The sequence below is a fragment of the Xyrauchen texanus genome, chromosome 3 (genome assembly GCF_025860055.1).
Source record: "Xyrauchen texanus isolate HMW12.3.18 chromosome 3, RBS_HiC_50CHRs, whole genome shotgun sequence".
NCBI classification, from domain to species: Eukaryota; Metazoa; Chordata; class Actinopteri; order Cypriniformes; family Catostomidae; genus Xyrauchen; species Xyrauchen texanus.
This window is the reverse complement of record NC_068278.1, coordinates 10,754,935-10,774,304: the sequence shown is the minus strand read 5'-3', so window position 1 is coordinate 10,774,304 and position 19,370 is coordinate 10,754,935. Positions and strand designations below refer to the sequence as shown.

The 19,370-nt window shown below is 38.7% G+C and overlaps 1 protein-coding gene and 1 pseudogene across 1 annotated transcript in view; one reads left to right on the top strand and one right to left on the bottom strand.

The window, feature by feature from the left end:
- The window catches only part of LOC127625308 (microtubule-associated serine/threonine-protein kinase 4-like), a 171,067-nt gene extending 158,179 nt beyond the window's left edge, over window positions 1–12,888 (top strand). Inside the window, exons 22-30 of the mRNA XM_052100522.1 lie at window positions 1,293–1,414; window positions 1,894–2,111; window positions 2,334–2,531; window positions 4,376–4,602; window positions 4,922–5,044; window positions 5,157–5,293; window positions 5,777–5,782; window positions 5,826–6,010; window positions 6,173–12,888. Of these exons, the coding sequence (XP_051956482.1) occupies window positions 1,293–1,414; window positions 1,894–2,111; window positions 2,334–2,531; window positions 4,376–4,602; window positions 4,922–5,044; window positions 5,157–5,293; window positions 5,777–5,782; window positions 5,826–6,010; window positions 6,173–10,116 (5,160 nt within the window). The 3' untranslated portion in view covers window positions 10,117–12,888. The remainder of the gene's footprint in view (window positions 1–1,292; window positions 1,415–1,893; window positions 2,112–2,333; window positions 2,532–4,375; window positions 4,603–4,921; window positions 5,045–5,156; window positions 5,294–5,776; window positions 5,783–5,825; window positions 6,011–6,172) is intronic.
- A 2,159-nt stretch (window positions 12,889–15,047) lies between these two features.
- On the bottom strand, window positions 15,048–18,246 carry LOC127622068 (CD180 antigen-like; annotated as a pseudogene).
- Between the last annotated feature and the right edge of the window lie 1,124 nt (window positions 18,247–19,370).

The following is a 19,370-nucleotide window of genomic DNA, read 5'->3' as shown; positions in this document are numbered from 1 at the left end:
CAGGAATACGTAGAACAGAGATAGCAGACAGTACATAAGATATCTCGAGTACAACAAAATAACTGGGGAAAAAAGAATACAATTTAATATACAAAAACCTATATATATATATATATATATATATATATATATATATATATATATATATATATATATATATATACAGTATATACAGTATATCAGCCTATCGGCCACCCTGCTCTCTGGATATCAACATCAGCCATTATAAACCCATTATAAACCCCATATCGGTCGACCACTAGTAAAAATAAAGGTAGCAGTTTAAGGGTGAAGGGAGACCGACTTGATTACATAGTTCACGGTGCATCATGGGAGGGGCGATCACGCTGAGGCTCATTTCGTGGACTTTGTTGGTCACGGTTCTCTGATCTATCTCTGCTGGACCATGAGTAATGCTGTTATTTACCATGAATTCCACTATCAAATATGATTTTTAAACAATGAAGTTGAAATAATATAGACAGATGGCTTCAATGGAAGCATATACCATTGATAAACAACCTCGGAGTTCACGGTAGGTCTGCCTTTAAAGGTTTATAAGTTATCGTTGAAAATCAATTAGTCTTTGGGATAAATGAATGGGAGTTTCACTTCTGGAACTAGACTGTTACGCTCTATTGAAAAATGAATCGCTGTCCACTGTACTCTTATGTTCAATGATATGGGAATAAAACAAGCAATATATTGATGACTTGTCACTTTTATGTATTGTCTAATAAATATTTTACTCATCTGCCACAATAATGCAATTTCCATCTGAATTTTAATATGTATTATATATATATATATATATATATATATATATATATATATATATATATTTATAATTATTTGAAGTATTATGTATTATTTACATTGAAAGTTCTTGGTAAGTTTATTTTATCATTAGTTTTTCATAATTTTGGTCACATTCCATGTATTCTATCTATAAATAAGATGTCTTCAAATGGTAATATTGGGACTGCTTAAATAATGACCCCATTTATTTGGAAAAACTATATTTTTAACCCATCCCTAATTTTATCATTTTTATTTTAAGCCATACATGTGATTTGTTAGGTTCAGCATAGCGAAACGCTCCCCCTGGGGTATAGACCTAGCAAGATACAAGCTTTTTCATTTATATTTTTATTAGATTTTCTTGCTTCAAGATCCGTTCTCACTCTAGTGGTTTTACTCTGTGACATGCATGCATCTATATTTATTTAAAGGTCCAATAGACTTTAGTGATGCATATATGCTGTGTATTTGTGTGTCTGTGTGGTCTGTAGGTGTACAGTAGTCTGGATCTGTCTCGGGGACTGTTGGAGGAGAAAGGAGAACAGACAGAGAAGAAGACAGAAAGTCCACTCACCGTTGACTCACTGAGCTGGACTCCAGACTTCACCGAGATGTACGTCACTTGAAAACCCTCTCACCTTCTCCATTAACCCAAACTTGGTGCAAACATCATGGTTCAAATTGAATCTGGCTATAGACTCAATGTTGGTCATTTAAACACTGTGTTAATCTAGTACCAATAAATGGCCAGAACATTTATGTAGAAAGACTTTATTAATAAATAAACTGTTAATGTTGACATTAACATTTAGCATATAATATGCAGTTTGTTGGGAAAATCCAGTTAAAACCCTGGCTCTAATGATAGTTATACCTGTTCCAAGCTGGTCAGCATGGTCATTAGCTGGTCCAAGCTGGTCTAGATGGTTAATCAGTTGGACCACCAGCTAGTGGGGCTGAGGTTGACCTCTTGGAGGCTGAGGTTGACCTCCTCCCTCTTGGTCTTTAGAGCTGATAAGGCCACCTTGGACCATCAACAAACAGGTGTCTTCCAGCTGGGTCATACTGTTTTGCCTTGTTCCTCTTCTCCAGCCCCTCTCTCTCTCATTCATCTGACACCGAGAGCACCAGCCTGAGTAGATGTTCAGGTCTTCTCCCTAGGTTTGCCATCTCTGCAGAAGTGGAGGATGTTGAGGGCTCCCTGGCTCTGGAAGATCCCAGTAAAGTGACATTCAGTATTGGGGAGCTGCCTCAGGATGAGCCGGATCCCACCACACCCTGTAGCACCACCAGTAACTGCACCCTCTCAGGTATAGGGCATGACAGTGGGCATACATTAAACTTGTAGCGTAATTCTAAAACAAATTCTATACAGTCCATTCCGTGCATTTAAAATGTACACATTTTACGCAATATTAGACATTCGGTTTAAACTGGACGGGTATGTTTGGAAATAATGCTTTTTAAGGCATTTTATTACTAAATCATTATTATGATTTCATATTTTGCCTCTTTTATAATTCTTTGAGCAGGCAGTTTCTCAGAGCACCTGGATCAGGTGCCATCACGAGGAGAGAGAGTGGAGAGTCCGGATAGTTCCTATAAGGCCTCGTATGAAACGGGCTCCTTCCTGAGTGCTCCCAGACCAGAGGCCACAGAAAGACAGTGTGCAGTCAGCAAAGTGCCAAAATCAGTGTCTACCAGTGCTCTGTCTCTCATGATCCCTGGAGGTCAGTGTGTGTGTGTGTGTGTGTGTGTGTGTGTGTGAGCGTGTATTTATCACTTTGTGGGGACCAAATGTCCCCATAAAGATAGTAAAACCCGAAATTTTTGACCTTGTGGGGACATTTTGCCGGTCCCCATGAGGAAAACAGCTTATAAATCATACTAAATTATGTTTTATTGAAAATGTAAAAATGCAGAAAGTTTTCTGTGAGGGTTAGGTTTAGGGGTAGGGTTAGGTTTAGGGGATAGAATATAAAGTTTGTACAGTATAAAAACCATTATGTCTATGGAAAGTCCCCATAAAACATGGAAACACAACATATGTGTGTGTGTGTGTGTGTGTGTGTGTGTGTGTGTGTGTGTGTGTGTGTGTGTGTGTGTGTGAGCGTGTATTTATCACTTTGTGGGGACCAAATGTCCCCATAAGGATAGTAAAACCCGAAATGTTTGACCTTGTGGGGACATTTTGTCGGTCCCCATGAGGAAAACAGCTTATAAATCATACTAAATTATGTTTTTTGAAAATGTAAAAATGCAGAAAGTTTTCTGTGAGGGTTAGGTTTAGGGGTAGGGTTAGGTTTAGGGGATAGAATATAAAGTTTGTACAGTATAAAAACCATTATGTCTATGGAAAGTCCCCATAAAACATGGAAACACAACGTGTGTGTGTGTACGTGTGTGTGTGTGCTGCTTTGTAAATGTGTTTGTGACAGATTGTGGGTACTTTTAACAAATGTAATGTATATAAGATCAATGTAAAGTGGTTGTTTTATTTTTACCCATTTTAAAATATACATTTTCATATGATTTAATTCAGTAATTATTTACATTTTATTTAACACTTTAAGCTCGGATGGGCCCACGAGAAAAAAATAATCGTCAACTAGCAAATATTAACAACTAGTCTTGACCATCACAAAATAGGTATTGTTTGAAAGCTTAGAAGCTCTACTTTACAATACATGTAGGGATTATGACCAAAACTGAACAAGTGCTTTGAAATTTTCAGACAAATCAGAAGTGTTCCGTTTTGATAATTTAATAAAAAAACAAATTGCACTGTGTGTGTATATATATATATATTGCAATCAGTAAAAACATCAAACTGATCAAACAGTGATGTGTCATATGTTGTTGGAAAGAATACAAACAGCCTATTTTTTTCTCACAAAAATATTGCGAGAAAAAAGCTAAGTATATTTCTTTGACAATTATGTTGGTTTTGCTTAATCAGATGCACAAAGCACATAACATATGGCCACCAGGAGATGGCGCCAAATATATGACATTTAGTCAAATGGCACTCATTCTGTGAAATCTTATTACTAAAATCATGTCTCCATGCTATGCTTGCCTTAAATCATTGTTGTGCTTGCATGTGTATTTTTGTTTTATGTACAGTTATTATATTTTATTTGTTTGAAGAGGCTTTTGGACACGAAGACGTTTAGTGGACACTATGATAAATATTTTTTGTAATGCTATAATTATTTGTATTATTTGTCGTATCAATACAGACTTTTTCTCAGATACAGTTGACATGATTCGAAAAAAAAAAAAATATATATGTTTTTCAGAGCAACGATATTTACACCCAGAGATATTTCATGTCAAATATGAAGAAAAAAAAATTGTTTTTGTTTTGTTCGATTTTTCAGCAGTTTCTTGGGATCAGAATGCATCATCGTCTATATCATTAAAAAATCCGAAAATTTTTCTTTACAATGATACCAAACACCAAACCCTGTTTTTTTTTTTTTTTTTACATACAATCCATATGTTATGCTATTGCAGGATGCTTATTCATTTATTTTTGTAATGTGTTGTGCCTCTTTTCTTGCTCCTTTAGATGTTTTTGGTGTGTCCCCATTAGCAAGTCCAATTTCTCCATACTCGCTGTCATCAGACCCCTCCTCCCGAGACTCCTCCCCCAGTCGAGACTCCTCCCGCTCTTGTGTCGGCTGTCGTCAGCCAATCATCATCCACAGCTCAGGGAAGAAGTTTGGCTTCACTCTGCGAGCGATACGGGTCTACGCCTGTGACAGTGATGTTTATACCGTTTATCACATGGTCTGGGTAAGAGCTCCTCTTATTCACTAACCAGGTGCAGTGTGACAAGTAATATTTCTGTCCACACTGTTATTTAAAAAAAATGTAAATAAAATGTATGTTTAATATAAATCTATGTGCAGTGGGATTTTGGACCACTTTAAATTTACTGTGGGCGGAGCTACCTAGCACAACATAAATACAAACTTAGTGAGTGACAAAATGTATTGTCACTTGTTGCAGACATGGCTGGACAGGACAGAATACAAAATAACATATAAGATATTTATCTCTTGATGGTTTAATTTTTCTGTTGGATTTGAATGTTTTGGTCTGTTTGTTATAGAATTTAGAGGATGGTGGGCCTGCTCATAAAGCTGGTCTTAAAGCTGGAGACCTCATCACTCATGTGAATGGAGAAACGGTTCATGGACTGCTTCACACTGAAGTGGTGGAACTACTGCTGAAGGTGCAGAAACCAGCCGCAAGATCATAACCACATCACTCTTTTTGTTTTTTGTCCTTTTCATTCAGTGTTAAGCAAAGTCAATAGACAGTGACACTTGTATTTTATATTGCAGAGTGGAAGTAAAGTTGCAATATCCACAACCCCGTTTGAAAACACTTCAATTAAAACTGGTCCAGCTAGAAGAAATAGTTACAGAAGCAAAATGGTTAGAAGAACCAAAAAGCCCAAGAAGGAAAAGATACAAGAAAGGTAAGAAAACAGAATATCGCTAATACAACATATTTATGTATTGTCTATTTCTGGTTGCCTGATATTTACATAATCACAAAAAACAAACTACACAAACATCAGTACCAAAATTTCTCCCACCTGCCACTAGATGCAGCTGTTGCTGCAGGATATATATATATATATATATATATATATATACTGTCTACACTTTTTAAGTATAGTATGTAAACAGTATGCAGTATGCTACAATAAATGTTTCAAGTACACCACAATGTGGCATGTTTAATTCATATTGTGGTGTCCAGTTTTCATATTGAAATTCTGTGTAAAAATGCTGGGTCTTTTGGCTGTCAGATCAAATAGGGAGTCATGAAAGAGATTTCACTACAATTGTCACTTTTTATATAGCTGATTTTGTTGAGTGCATTGTAATACAGTATTTCATGAAGTGTGCTCTGGTTTTATGCTGTACATATCGGCCAATGTTTGTGTTGTTTTTAGTCGCATGTAATTTTTGTCCATCAGTCCTGTGTCATTCTTCTCTCTCCAGGCGACGATCAGTATTCAAACGTTTTGCCATGCAGCCCTCTCCGCTCTTACACACCAGCCGCAGTTTCTCGTCACTAAACCGCTCACTGTCCTCAGGAGAAAGTCTGCCTGGATCTCCCACACACAGCCTCTCACCACGCTCCCCTATAGTTGCCTTTCGCTCAACACCCGATTTCAACCAGTCAGGTTAGTGTCTAACTTTATTATTTCAAATTTGTTGTGCATGTGATGAGTGTTGTGAATACTTTTTTTCTTGCTGTTTTCAATGATATCTCACATGTTTATATGTGACGTAACTCTGTATAGAAAGGATGTGAAGAAGTTAGCATTGTATTTTGCTTCATACAGGAGGCACTTCATCACAGAGCAGTTCCCCCAGTTCAAGTGCTCCTAACTCACCTGCAGGCTCCGGTCACATCCGGCCCAGCACTCTGCATGGCCTGGGGCCTAAACTCCCCGGACGGCTCCGTCAGGGCCGACGCAAATCAGCAGGGAGCATTCCCCTCTCTCCACTGGCTCGCACACCCTCTCCAACCCCTCAGCCTCAGCCCACCTCCCCTCAGCGCTCCCCATCTCCCTTACTGACTCACACAGTGGGCAGCTCCAAAACTTCTCAGGCATTCCCTGCCAAAATGCACTCACCTCCCACCATAGTCCGGCATATGGTGCGACCTAAGAGCGCTGAACCTCCTCGGTCACCACTCCTGAAGCGAGTCCAATCAGAGGAGAAGCTATCCCCCTCTTTTGCTGGAGACAAAAAGCATTTATGTTGCAGAAATCACAGTTTAGAGGTCACCCAAGAGGAGGCCCATGTAGAATCCTCACATAGAGGGGAGTATACCCCACCATGCGTAGAGGAGAGCACTTGCTGTGAGCCGCCCACTATTACTCGTGTGAGGCCTGCTGAGCAGGGTTGCTTAAAGCGGCCTGTAACCCGCAAGGTTGGCCGACAGGAGTCTTTAGAGGAGCTTGACAAGGAAAAGCTGAAGGCCAAAGTTGTGGTGAAGAGGCAGGACTGGGCTGAGAGACGAGAGTCTTTGCAAAAACAACACATCATGCAAGATGTAGAAGGTTCTGCATGTTCACATCCTGTTGACGATAAGGAATGGGGCATAACAAGACCCAGTGTGAGACCCCAAGGTTCAGAATTTGGATCCCTGGAGAAATCTACTAATGCTACTTTGAAGGATGTGCTCTACAAAAAACTAAACCCAAGAGTTTGTGAGAGCATATCAGAGTCTCTCAGCAGTGGAGACTGCGCATCACTTCAGAGTGAAAACGTTAGGTCATCATCTTGTCAATCAGAAAGACAGATGTCACGGCCAATGAAGGAGGGTAATAAACCAGACTGGTTCGATTTCAAAGCCCCCAACATGGAGTTTGCTAGGAAGAGGCAGTCCTTTGAGGAGAGGGAGGAGTCTTTGTGTCGAATTTCCCCTGGTATTCATGAAAGCATTCACTTCAACACCACCAGGTCCAAAAGTCTTCAGCTGGATTCTTCTTTGGGTTTAGAACATGTGAAAGGGGGAATGGGAAACATTCACAGCACATCTGGAATCGGTGCCGATTGTTTGACCTCTAAGCTATTCAGTGGAAGAGGTGAGAGTGCTGTTGAAAAGCTTCAGATGATCTCTTCTGAAGGTCCCATCAGGAAGACCTCATCAGAGTACAAAATAGAGGGACGACTTGTATCCTCTTTAAAGCCACTAGAGGGCACGCTGGACATTGGTCTACTTTCTGGGCCTTGGGTTTCCAAGACTGACACATGTCTCTTTAAAATGGAAGATAGCCATTTTGAAAGTGGTATATTGGCAGGAGATCCATGTGTAAAACCACTAATTCAACAGAAAACTACAGAGAAACTGAAAGGTCCACAGGTCGGGACAACAGGGACTCCTAACTATAAGGACCATGTGAATTTGAGCAATAAAAATATTACAAATGAAGAATCCATGTCCAATAAGGACTGTATAGTTGGTCCTATTTGCAGTGAAGCTCAACATGATAGAAATACATTTAATGATGGAACGAAGATGCAAATTATAACCTCTAAAGTGGAGTCCAATCACGAAAGTGTGAAATCGGAGAGTAGGCTAAAGACAGCTCAGGAGATGAGGGCTGCACGGCACAGCGCTCATTTTGCATGTGGGAAAACACCGTCAATCAGGGAGGTCAGCAATGAAGATCAGGAAGACGATATAGAAAACCCTGAGGAGACACCTTCAAACCAAACTGAAAAGATACAACCTAACCTGGTTTCTTCTTCTGTTATTCTTCAGACAAACTCTTTCCAGCAAACTCCAGAAGCAAAATCTGGTGGTAATCATAGTGGTCTAAGTGAGGCACCATCCAGTTTACCAAAAACAGGGTTGTCTACAGAGATGGGTGGCCCACAAAGCATCAATAAAGACAAACCAGCCAATACAAACAAAACTGCTATAATTGTAAAGCAGACCTGTCCATCCAGACAGGTTACAGGCAATGCACTTGGGGCACCAAGCCCAACCTTGGTTGCAACCCAGACTCCATTAGATAGAAAGAAAAGGTCGGGGAGCACCAAAGACTCTCTTGAATTTAGTTCTGGGAATCCTCAAGATTTAAATGGAGACAAATCAGCAAGCACCATAAAAAGTTTAGGCAAAAGCATAGAGAATACATTCAGAGACAAAACGGGTGGTACACTAACCTCAATTGCTGGACCCGAACAGGCTAATTTACAGATGCTTGTCACTGAAAAACCCTCCATCTCACAAAATATATCTATATCTCCCTCAGTCCCAACAACTCTGTCAGTTGTGTCTTCTGTCTCAACATCTGTAGAAGCACCTGAGAGTCCTGTTATTAAAAGACCTTTGTCTCTAAAGCCTACCCTTCAAAGAAAAGCAACACCATCATCCATTGCTGCCCCACTGAAGGCCACGTCTGCCACAGATTCACAGGCCCAATCTGTCCTACAAATTTCTGCATTGGCAGAGGTGAACACAACCGCCATCCAAGCTACACAGTCTGAACAAATATGTGCCAAAAGCTCTGTTGGTTTGCCAAAAGAACGGACCACTCAACTGTCCAAACAAATCTCAGACAGAACACAAAATTCCAGTCTGTCAAGTGTTAACAAAGAATCAAGTGTGCAAGCCCCTCAGTCTCAACAGTGCTTCAACAAAAACAAGTTTCAAATCAATTCAGAGGAGGAAAATAGCCAATCCAATTTGAAACTGAAGGATCTTAAATCCATGCCATTTGGAGACAAAATGGCAGGCTCAAGAGATAAAATGGTACCTAAAAAGGACTTAAAATGCAATGTGACTGAAAATATTGTTTGTGACTCTAACCCTTCAGTCAAAACTGAAGTTTCAAAGAGCTGTGAAAAGCAAGAACCCCTCATCAAATGTCAAGTAGATGTAAGTACTGCATTGAAGCAGGACACTGGTGCAAGCCCACCAAAATCTACAACTAGAGACAGTGTGCAGTCTGCAATTAAAAGAGAAGATAAGCAGAAATTCAAGAGCATTCTTAACGTAGACAACCAGAAAACCAATAAGCAAGTAATGGACATTTTAACGACAGACACAAGTCAAGCCCAAACTGCAATAAAACAGACACAATCACCTGGTAGTGCTATGTTGAAACAAACTCCTCTGAGTTCCAAAAACAAACCCAGAGTAGACTCTCCGCTTGTTACACAATCTATTGGGAAAACAGTTGAACATAAGGGTAAGCAAGAGAACAAAGCACAGCTACAACCAGTTGGCAAAGAAATCATAGTAAAACCAAAGGAGCCGAGAGAGTCCGTTTCATCTACACCTAAACCCCAGCCCCAGAAAGAAACCAGCATTGGTTCTCAAGGTGTGCCTGTGTTGCCTGTTCCTGCCATTAAAATCCATGTTTCTAGTGGGTCTCCTCCAGGTAAGGGCAGTGGTGGCACATCTGAAATACTCAGAACTTCTTCTAAGGGACAAATGAAGCTCAGAATTGATGTTCCAAGGTCAGACTCTCTCAAGGGTTCTAGCACGAGCGAAGCCATAGGGTCTACTGCTACTATTACATCCAGTCCTGAGGCTAAAGTTGCCTCAAATGAGTCAAAGGTGACTGATAAACCGATTTCATCTAGTCGACAAGAGCAAGTAGAAAAGAGAAAGGAGCTCTCTCAAGAACATTTGCCTGCACCCAAAACTACGCGTAAAGACTCATCAAGAGGCATAACGTTGGCAAAGGATAGCACTACTGAAAAAGATTCAGTCCGTTCTAAACCAACAAAGGATCCACCACGTGTATCTGCTTGTAAAAAGTGATCAATTATTGTAGCTGCCAAGGTTATTGAATTTTAAAAGGACTATGAGGATATAATCATCATTTTTGTCTTTATGTAATATCATCAAGCCTTTCCATATGAGGACCGGTTAAGCTGTTACTTTGGGTTTTCTCGAGAAACAATATAGAGATGAATTTGTGTTTGTGTGTTGTGAACTATTAAGGTTTGTTTATATAACATGTCAAAAAAATGTTTAGGCTGAATGTAGATTTGTTTTGCTGCTGACTCTTGGTCTCTTTTTAGATCTCGCAAAAGCGCCAGAATTTATTGTTGGTGTATTGTTGCGTTGGCATGTGAGTAACAAGTGGTGTGTGCAATCATTTTGGAGAGGTGAGTGGAGATGTTTTTTTTAAGGCTTAAATGAACTGTGTCATATCTGGTTGAGAGGATTCTGGTACCAAACGAAAAGCACCTAAAATGTAGAGCTGAGGTGCATGTAGACTGTGTAACAAAAGCTTCATGCTCATTCAAACTAAAGTTATCACTGGTTTGTGAAGTATTTAAAAAAACATTAGAAAAATATACGTAGCAATGGTGCTATTAATGTGGCTTACACTCTGCAAGCAGAACACTAAAATTGTATTTCTTTATTTCTTTTTCATCTGAACTTTTTTTTTTCTTTTTTTTTTTTCTAAGCAAAGTTTTGTTTTGGGTTGTGGTGCACAGAGGAAAACCACTATGTGCTGTGCTTCTCACCTAGAACTTTTATCTTGGAATCATCTTTGGGTTCTAGAATCATAGTGGAAGGGGCCTTAGAGGTTTTTGGGGGGAATATGACTTGCTGTTCTTAGCAGGTTTTGGTGAAATTCACATTCCTTTCACATACATTTCTAAGGATTAATTTGTATGCAATATATTGTAAATACAGCAGCATTAATTATACTGAGGGGTCAGTTAAAACGAGTGTTGTATGTTTTATATGTATATATTTTGCTATGTCATATGTTTGTATACTGTACTCAAAGTCATCTGCTCATTAATTCCTCTGATAATGGAGCCTAAACTAGAAGAATAATCATAGTCTCATTTTAAAATGAAGTATACTTGAAGTTTCACTTTGGTATGTTGGGGTTAACCACATGGATTTTCTGATATATATTTTAAGTGACGCAGCAGAGTTGCTCTCCGAATGTTGTCTTTAATATTGTACTTGATGCCGCTAATATTGAAATCAAGCATTTACATAAAACAGGGACAAGATGTAGCACATTATGTAAAAGGCAAGTTTTAGAAACTAAAGGATAATCCGTGAGGTTTGCTGTGTAGGTTATATTTACAACCTGTTTTTCCAAATAAGTGAAATGTCAAGCTTTTAGGGCTAACATTTGCCATTCGGCATTAATGTCCCCTGGTTTGGTTAAAAGGGCTAATACAGGGATAATCAAATGTACTTAAGTGATTACTTGTGGTAAGTCAGGGCGTTTGGTAAGTGTCTGGTGTTTCACTCCATGTTTTGTTTTTTGTTCAGTCAGTGCTAACCTGTTCATATGCAAAGTACAACACTTAGAAATGGGAATGGTGTAATACTTAAAAGTATTTTTGCTATTGACTTCACATCTCTAGTCATGCAAAAGAATTGCTCAGTGCATTTCTTCCACACATTTCTTATATATCCGAGGCATTTCAAACCCTAACAAAGCAAACCCTTTTGCTTCCCATGAGTTGAAAAGCATATTTGTAATTAGTTACGCTTGATCTTTAGACAGTTGCATAGTGGCCAACGAAGGTTAGCAACAGAAAAGAGGAGATTGTGAATTGTTTTCTCTTTTAATACTTGGTCTTACTGTTAAACCTGACATAGCTCTACAGGTATGTATGCAACACATAAAGCAAAGTAACCGTATATCTACAGTACTGTCCATTTAAGTACACTTATATTGCTAAACACCTACGGTATATTACAGTATGATATTAAAGTACTTACAATATTAAAAGTGTTTTATGTAGGCAAAGAGGATATAGATGAGCTGGACACACAAACATGTTTAAGTATCTAAATAACAGAATGTACCATGTGACGAAAAGCGAATAAAAAGGATTGTAGAGATTTTAAACTATTAGCGGACGGAAGTTTCTGTTCCTCATAGACTTGACAAATGTAGTTTAGTCTGAAGAGATACAATGCACCTTAACATGAAAAACCCAATGCTTACTGGGATTTTGGGGAAGAGATTCTCAGCATAATATGAACTTTAATGATAGAAAATGTGAATGTTTTATATGGCATATGCATTTTCTATGATCTATTATCAATAGTCTAGCAATGAATTAACCCCAAACATATTTGTTAGAACTGAATTATTCTTTCCCTTGCCTTTTCTGGCAATTGATGTTTAAATCCTAAAAGAAGCACATTAAATGTTTGTTTACAACTACTTCATGGATGTATATTTTGTACATTGTGTAATTTGCCAAATTAATGTGCTATGTCGCAGGACATTATGCTGTGATCGATGTGTGTGAGTTTCTCTTAGTATACACTTGCCATCGAAGACTGTCGGTGGGTAGCCTAATTGTTTGTTGTCTTTCCAGTTCAAAATGTTCATGCTTGTTTCTTTTTTTTCTCTGTATATGTGCGAAAACAGTGTTTATCTAGATGACCCTGCTTATGATTATCTTTTAGGATCTGTGCAATAAGAGATGTGGTTTTGAGTTTTGTATATCACCCACGGAAAGCTCTATGGATGTCATAGATGTTGTAAACTATACAAATATTTATACTTCTAAAGTTGTATAATACTGAAAATAAATAGGCATGTCAAAATGACCATTTTCTATTGTGTTTTTTGTCAATTTGAATTTTAAATGACAAACTAATCAAGGAGGTAGAGTTAATAAGTCACTGTAAAGGAAAGTTCTATCTATCTTTTCATAAAATTTCCATATCGAAAGCTCTCATGTTCATGACTTTAAGAGGACAATGTTTCATTTGTAAGACTTTACAATAAAGTTCCCTTTGTTAACATGATTAAATCATTTAGCAGTTGAAATTAACACAAAAGTAACACATATGCGATTTATTAAAAATGTTAAACTTTTTCTTATTTTTTTATCGAGATTAACTCATTTAGAAATTTTCACGTTAGATTCTGACAATTTATTCAGCTCTGTGTGAGTACTGAACAATGGTTGGAATAGAGCAGAACCTTTGCGCTGTGGGTCATTACACTGATGCACACACCTCAAACACACACAAAACAGCGATTCCTCAACTGTAATTTTTTACAGTTAAAGCATCAGCATTTCCCCGGCGTCGCATTCCAGACAATTCGGATGAAGTATCATTACGTGAAAAGTGCAAGAGCTAAAAACAAGACAATGCCAGCGCTTTTCATAAGGAGTTCATGTTAATGTGGCTTTACGATTGCTGTATCAAAGTGGATAGCCACTATTAATATTGTGGAGGATGAGGGTTTAAGAGATTTCATGACCCCTGCAATGAAAATGCAAACTACAGGGACTAGATATTTAAGTTTTTGACCTCTCACTTAGGCTTTGGGAAACAAATGTTACTTGCATTGGTGCTATTTTAGTGCATTAATGGAAAAATAATGCTTTATTTGAAAATTGTTAGTAAAATATTTTTTGTTACATATTGTTTTCCTTCCTAAGAAGGAACCAAATGCAATAGTTTATGTAGAGTCAAAATTCAGTACTTTCAAAATCTGCTATTAATTGCAATTTACTATGAAGGATCATGTAATTAATTGTAATTAAATATTTGAAATGACTGACAGCACTATTAAATATATTAGGTATCATGAACTAACAATAAAAATATACACTGCCTGGCCCAAAAAAAAAAGCCTAGATCTTGTAGTGACGACGAGAGAGTCGAATCACACCGTAAAGTCTTCTTCAGCACATCCCAAAGACTTTCAATGGGGTTAAGGTCAGGACTCTATGGTGGTCAATTCATGTGTGAAAATGATTCCTCATGATCCCTGAAACACTTTCACAGTTTGAACCCGAGCATTGTCGTCCTGGAATATGCATGTGCCGTCAGTGGAGAAAAAAAATCCATTGATGGGATAACCTGCTCATTCAGTACATTCAGGTAGTCAGCTGACTTCATTTTACTGCCGCATAGTTTTGCTGAGCCTAGACCTGACCTGTCGATTTTTTTTCTGACTTGAAGAGTTTGTGATCTACGATCATGATCATTCATGATTTTTTTTCTGACCACAATTCTTCTGTGAATCTGACAGTTCATCATTATCCTTCCAGGTTTTAATAATACATTGGACAGGTCTTAACATAATTCCAGTTATTTCAACAATCTCCTTGGTTGATTTCTCTGCCTGATGCGGGCCAATATTTTGCCCCTTCGAAAACACAGTAACATCTTTTCCATGACCATGCTATATACGTCTTCTGACATGGTTGTTTAAGAAATGAGAAGCTACACACTGCATCAGTTAGTGTTAAAAGAATTGTTGCCAGCTGAAACATTAATCACTGCAATAATGATCCATTCATTAAGTATCTGATTATTTAAATCCAAACGGCAACTTTGTTTTGGCCAGGTAGTGTATTTTTACAGCATTTATTAATCTTGGTTGACGTTAATATATATATATATATTATACACACACACACACACACACACACACAGTATATATAATAATTCATTGCTAGTTAATGTTGGTTCACACAAAAATGATAATTCTCACATCATTTACTTTTACCCTTATGCCATCTCAAACTCATATGATTTTTATTATGTGGGACACAAACAAACAAATGGAACACGGGGGTGTTTTATATCCATTCAATGCAAGTAAATGGAGTCCAAAACTTTTAACCTACTAAAAAGAACTAAAGGCAGCAAACTGTAAAATTAATCCATACAACTTGAGTAATTCAATACATGATTGTCGAGTGAGAAAAACAATCTGAATATGACTGTATTTAAGGTTGTGTGTATCTTGCATATCTTTCCTTAACTCTCCTGATGAAGCAGAAAACAACACATGCGTTTACAATTGCAAATACAGTTATAGCAAATGCAATTATACCTACAGGAAATTTACATTGCAAATGGACATCTATAATCCTTGTTCCTGTGGTGTTAAAACCGTCTCCATTAAGTGTCTCACTTTGAATTCATTGTGCTTAAAACAGTTGATAAACTTAAAGTTGCTACAGTTGCATAGCAGAGGATTTTAACTCAGATCAACAGTACCACCGTTTCCCAAATCCATAACATTTCCAACATCCACTGGCATTACTGGCAAAGTTGGGGAAACTTCAATGAATATCTACTTACATGAGTTGTGTGAGCTCTTTAAACATGTCCTTCCCAAAGGCAGTGAATGTGCGTGCAATAGAATGCGAGTTTCCAGAACTGGATTAGGTTTGAAAAGATCTGTTTGTTTAAGAACCCCTACTTAAATGCAGCTCCCCTTCAAATTGTGAAGTTGAAAGGTCTTCAAGCCTTTGAATAGTTGCACATTTGTGAGATTTGTGTTTGACCAGGATAGATTTACATTTACATTTACTTTTATGCATTTGGCAGACACTTTTATCCAAAGCCACTTACAGTGCACTTATTACAGGGACATTCCCCCCAGAGCAACCCGGAGTTAAGTGCCTTGCTCAAGGACACAATGGTGGTGGCTGTGGGGATCGAATTAACATCCTTCTGCTTAGCAGTGCAGTGCTTTAGCCCACTACGCCACCACACTTCTGATTTAGAGTTCTAAGATTCTGTAAACTACTGAAAGGTGAGCTGTCATTCAGAGTGTAGCTTGAACGACTAAGGTCCAAGTGCTCCAACTGTGGTGTCGCATTGAAAGGCTGTGGATTCCAGCATGGGTGAGCCATAGCTGAGGTTGAGGACTTTCAGGTGACCAAGACCAAACAGCTGAGCATTACAACAAGGTCCTGTGGGGTTCACTTGACTGGAGCTGATATCCAGCTCTTCTAGCCTTTCAAGACTCTACAAGCATCTACTGCTGAAATTGATTTTCTTCATGTTCCCACTAATGGATAAGTGTGTAAGCTTGGGAAGGTTTCTGAAATCGATGAGGCAGACATCCAGAAAGCTTTTCCCATCTAACATCGGATGGGACAAGGTGGACATTCTGGTCAAAATGGAGGGCAGCGAGCCTTGTAAGCTCTGGTAAGGTCTAGCTTCTGAAGACGTTCAAGACAACGAAATGTGGAATTATTCAGGTTCGAGAAATGCTGGATCTGGAAATCCAGATCATTCACAGGGATGTTGCAGAACAATTGTAGTGCAGAAGATGGTATGTGCACCTTTTGGATCAGTCCATCTAACGAGCGAATATCACTTCCTCCAAGATCCAGATTTTCTGATGGGATGTCTGATAGGCTTTTTATCTTTGACTGAGCTAGACTGAGATATTTCAAGGTCTGTGGTACAACAAAAGCTCTTTCTGCGATGAACGCAAGTGGGTTTCCAATTAGGATAAGGACTTTCAGGTTTTGCTGATGTTTAAAAAGATTCAGACTATCTCTCCATTGTGCATTAGGCAAAAGAGGACAGTGTCACTTCATTCATACATTATATACAGGTTTAATAGAGGAACTTAATGTAAAACTAAAAGTATTCAACCATTGCTTCCCTTGTTCTCCATACAATTGATTTGTACTGTTAAAAGTAGAAAGAATGCCATTGTGCTCATGTCCAGAAATCAAATAAAGGCTTGTACAGTCATGTATAAAAAGATCACCTCTTCCGGCATGGTTTTAAAGATATGATCTTTACCACCAATTTAACTTGGACTATAAATAAATGAAACTCAGATTGCAGATCTTACATTATTTAGTTAATAAAGAAAGCAATGTGTGCTGAAGCTAGGTACCTCATAAGGCCGTAAAGTTTTCTTTAGAACAGTGCTTCAATTCATAACCTCAAAAATGACCTCAGTAACATGAGGTCATTTGTTTATACAAAGCGTTCTAAAAGGAATAATTCAACAAAAAACAAATTCTCTCATCAATTACTCATCATCATGCCACTCCAGATGTGTATGACGTTCTTGCTTCTGCAAAACATAAACAAAGATTTTAAAAAGAATATCTCAGCTCTGTAGGTCCATACAATGGAAGTGAATGTTGACAAAAATTTTAAAGCTCCAAAAAGGAGATAAAGTCAGCATAAACATAATCCAGCAGACCCCAGTGGTTTAATCCATGTCCAGGGGTGGCGCCAGCTAATTTTGATTGCTAGTGCTGAAGAGGTGCTAAATCATTGAAAGAGGGAGCTGAGCTTTGGTCACAAAATCTATATGTGCAAAACCCGGCATGGCCAAGTGATTTTATCAATATCAGTTTGAGCGTGGTGACAACAGAAGTGAAATCTCTATCCTGCAGCCTCAATAAAACAGGCAACACACTTCACACTTAATTTACAGTACTGTATGAAGCACAGGTACAGCATCCGGGGGACATGCTCCCCCAGGAGAAACTTTTGCAAAAACAGCACTAAAGCATTTAATTCTGGTGACTTTTGGAGCAGCATATTTACCTTTTCACAAGTGTATATATATATTGTGTAGCAATTAATGTAACTACGGGGTACAAAGCATTGATAAAAGACTTCTTCACACAACACATCCAGCATTAAAGTTTCTCAAAATCTACCTTTAAAAAATGTTTAAATAGCCTGCTGTAGCAGGACCTTGGGATTGTGATGGGATCAGATGGTAATGGTGCATTCCATTTGTACTCGGAAGTCGGAAATTCGAAGTTCCCAGTAGGAACTTTTAACTAGAATGTCCCCTCAAGTCGGAACTCCGACTTGAGGGGACATTCTAGTTAAAAGTTCCTGAACCCCGACTTCAGAATACAAAATGGCTGCTCAGCACATCAAAAGTAAGTAGTAATATATTGTTTATTAGCACTTCTGTTTGTCTGCATCTCAATAAACTCAGTGGTGCTCATAGTACTATCCAACCTCTATCTGTGGACATGATGCTTTGGCATTATCTGTGCAAAATACCACTTTTTTTATGTGTTTCCATCGACTGGTATTGCTAACAATGGTTACTTCCCCCACCCCGTCCATCTTGGTTTTCGGACTTGTGTACTGGACTGGGTTCAACTCGGGAGTGACGTCATTCCCAGCTCCGACCTCCAACATCTAAGGTAAACGGAACGCACCATAATACTGCGGTGCATTGGTGTAAACCATGGTATTTACATAGTACTCAAATGTACATGTTAAAAAAACATGCAATGATACTTTTTGACACCTGTTTGTTTGGAAAAATGGCTTTACTTTGAGTTGTTCAAAAGCTGCACATGACCCTGTTAAATCAAAATGAATGTTTTGCTGCTTTTGGTCCATATCTATTAGCTTTAGGCTCATCTATATGCCAGAGTACTTCTTAAGGTGGATGAAATACATTTTCAGAATATGTATTTAAATTCTGCAGTCTCTTCCAGCTAGAAAGACACAGTCAAATCATGATGTCAAACTGTACAAGAGAAACTTTGTCCAATCAAATGTGTTCTAGAACGAGGACGCACCCGCCCTATTAATCTGCTTGCCGCTCATGGCTGTGTTTTCACCTGAGCTGATGTATCCTTCACAGGGCACTTCAGAGAGAACACAATCCATGTTGTGGTGACTGACTGTTACCACCTTTCAGTCCCCTGAAGCCCTCAGAGTGGAGGGTAATTGTCTTTGAAGGGAATAGGGTATAGGGACTGTCACTTCTGACTGCACTAATTAAAGCTCAGAGTTAGACGCAATGAAAGTGTCTGGAGTTTATATTTAATGCATCCAATTTTCAGAGGTTTCTTGGGCTGTACATCATGAGTAAGTTTACTTTGCTCTTTCTATTTAACGTAGTGTGATTCAGGACATGTATATGTTGTAATGTTTATTTCGCTTGTTTCTGATTCATCTTCATGACTTGCACAACAGCTCGTAGTTAATGAAGTACGCGATGCAACTGAAAAAGTTTTCGACTGTTCAGATCTCAAGTCAGTGGAAAAGCAGCCGAACTAGGTTGAGATCGCTGTTTCACTCTCTAACAGCAGCACGGTGGACAGAGGAATGTGTGTGTATGTATGACTGCGGTGGCAGGGTGACCAAGAGACATTGGATCATTCTGCCACATGCCACATCCACGTCCAGAGCCGGAGGTGCACACCCTTTAGCCGCCAACACAGGAATTCTACTTCCTCAACCAGGCCCTACGGTCGGAGTGGACTTATGGGGGATACTTCTCCAAGACAGCTCCTCCTCTCACTCGTACA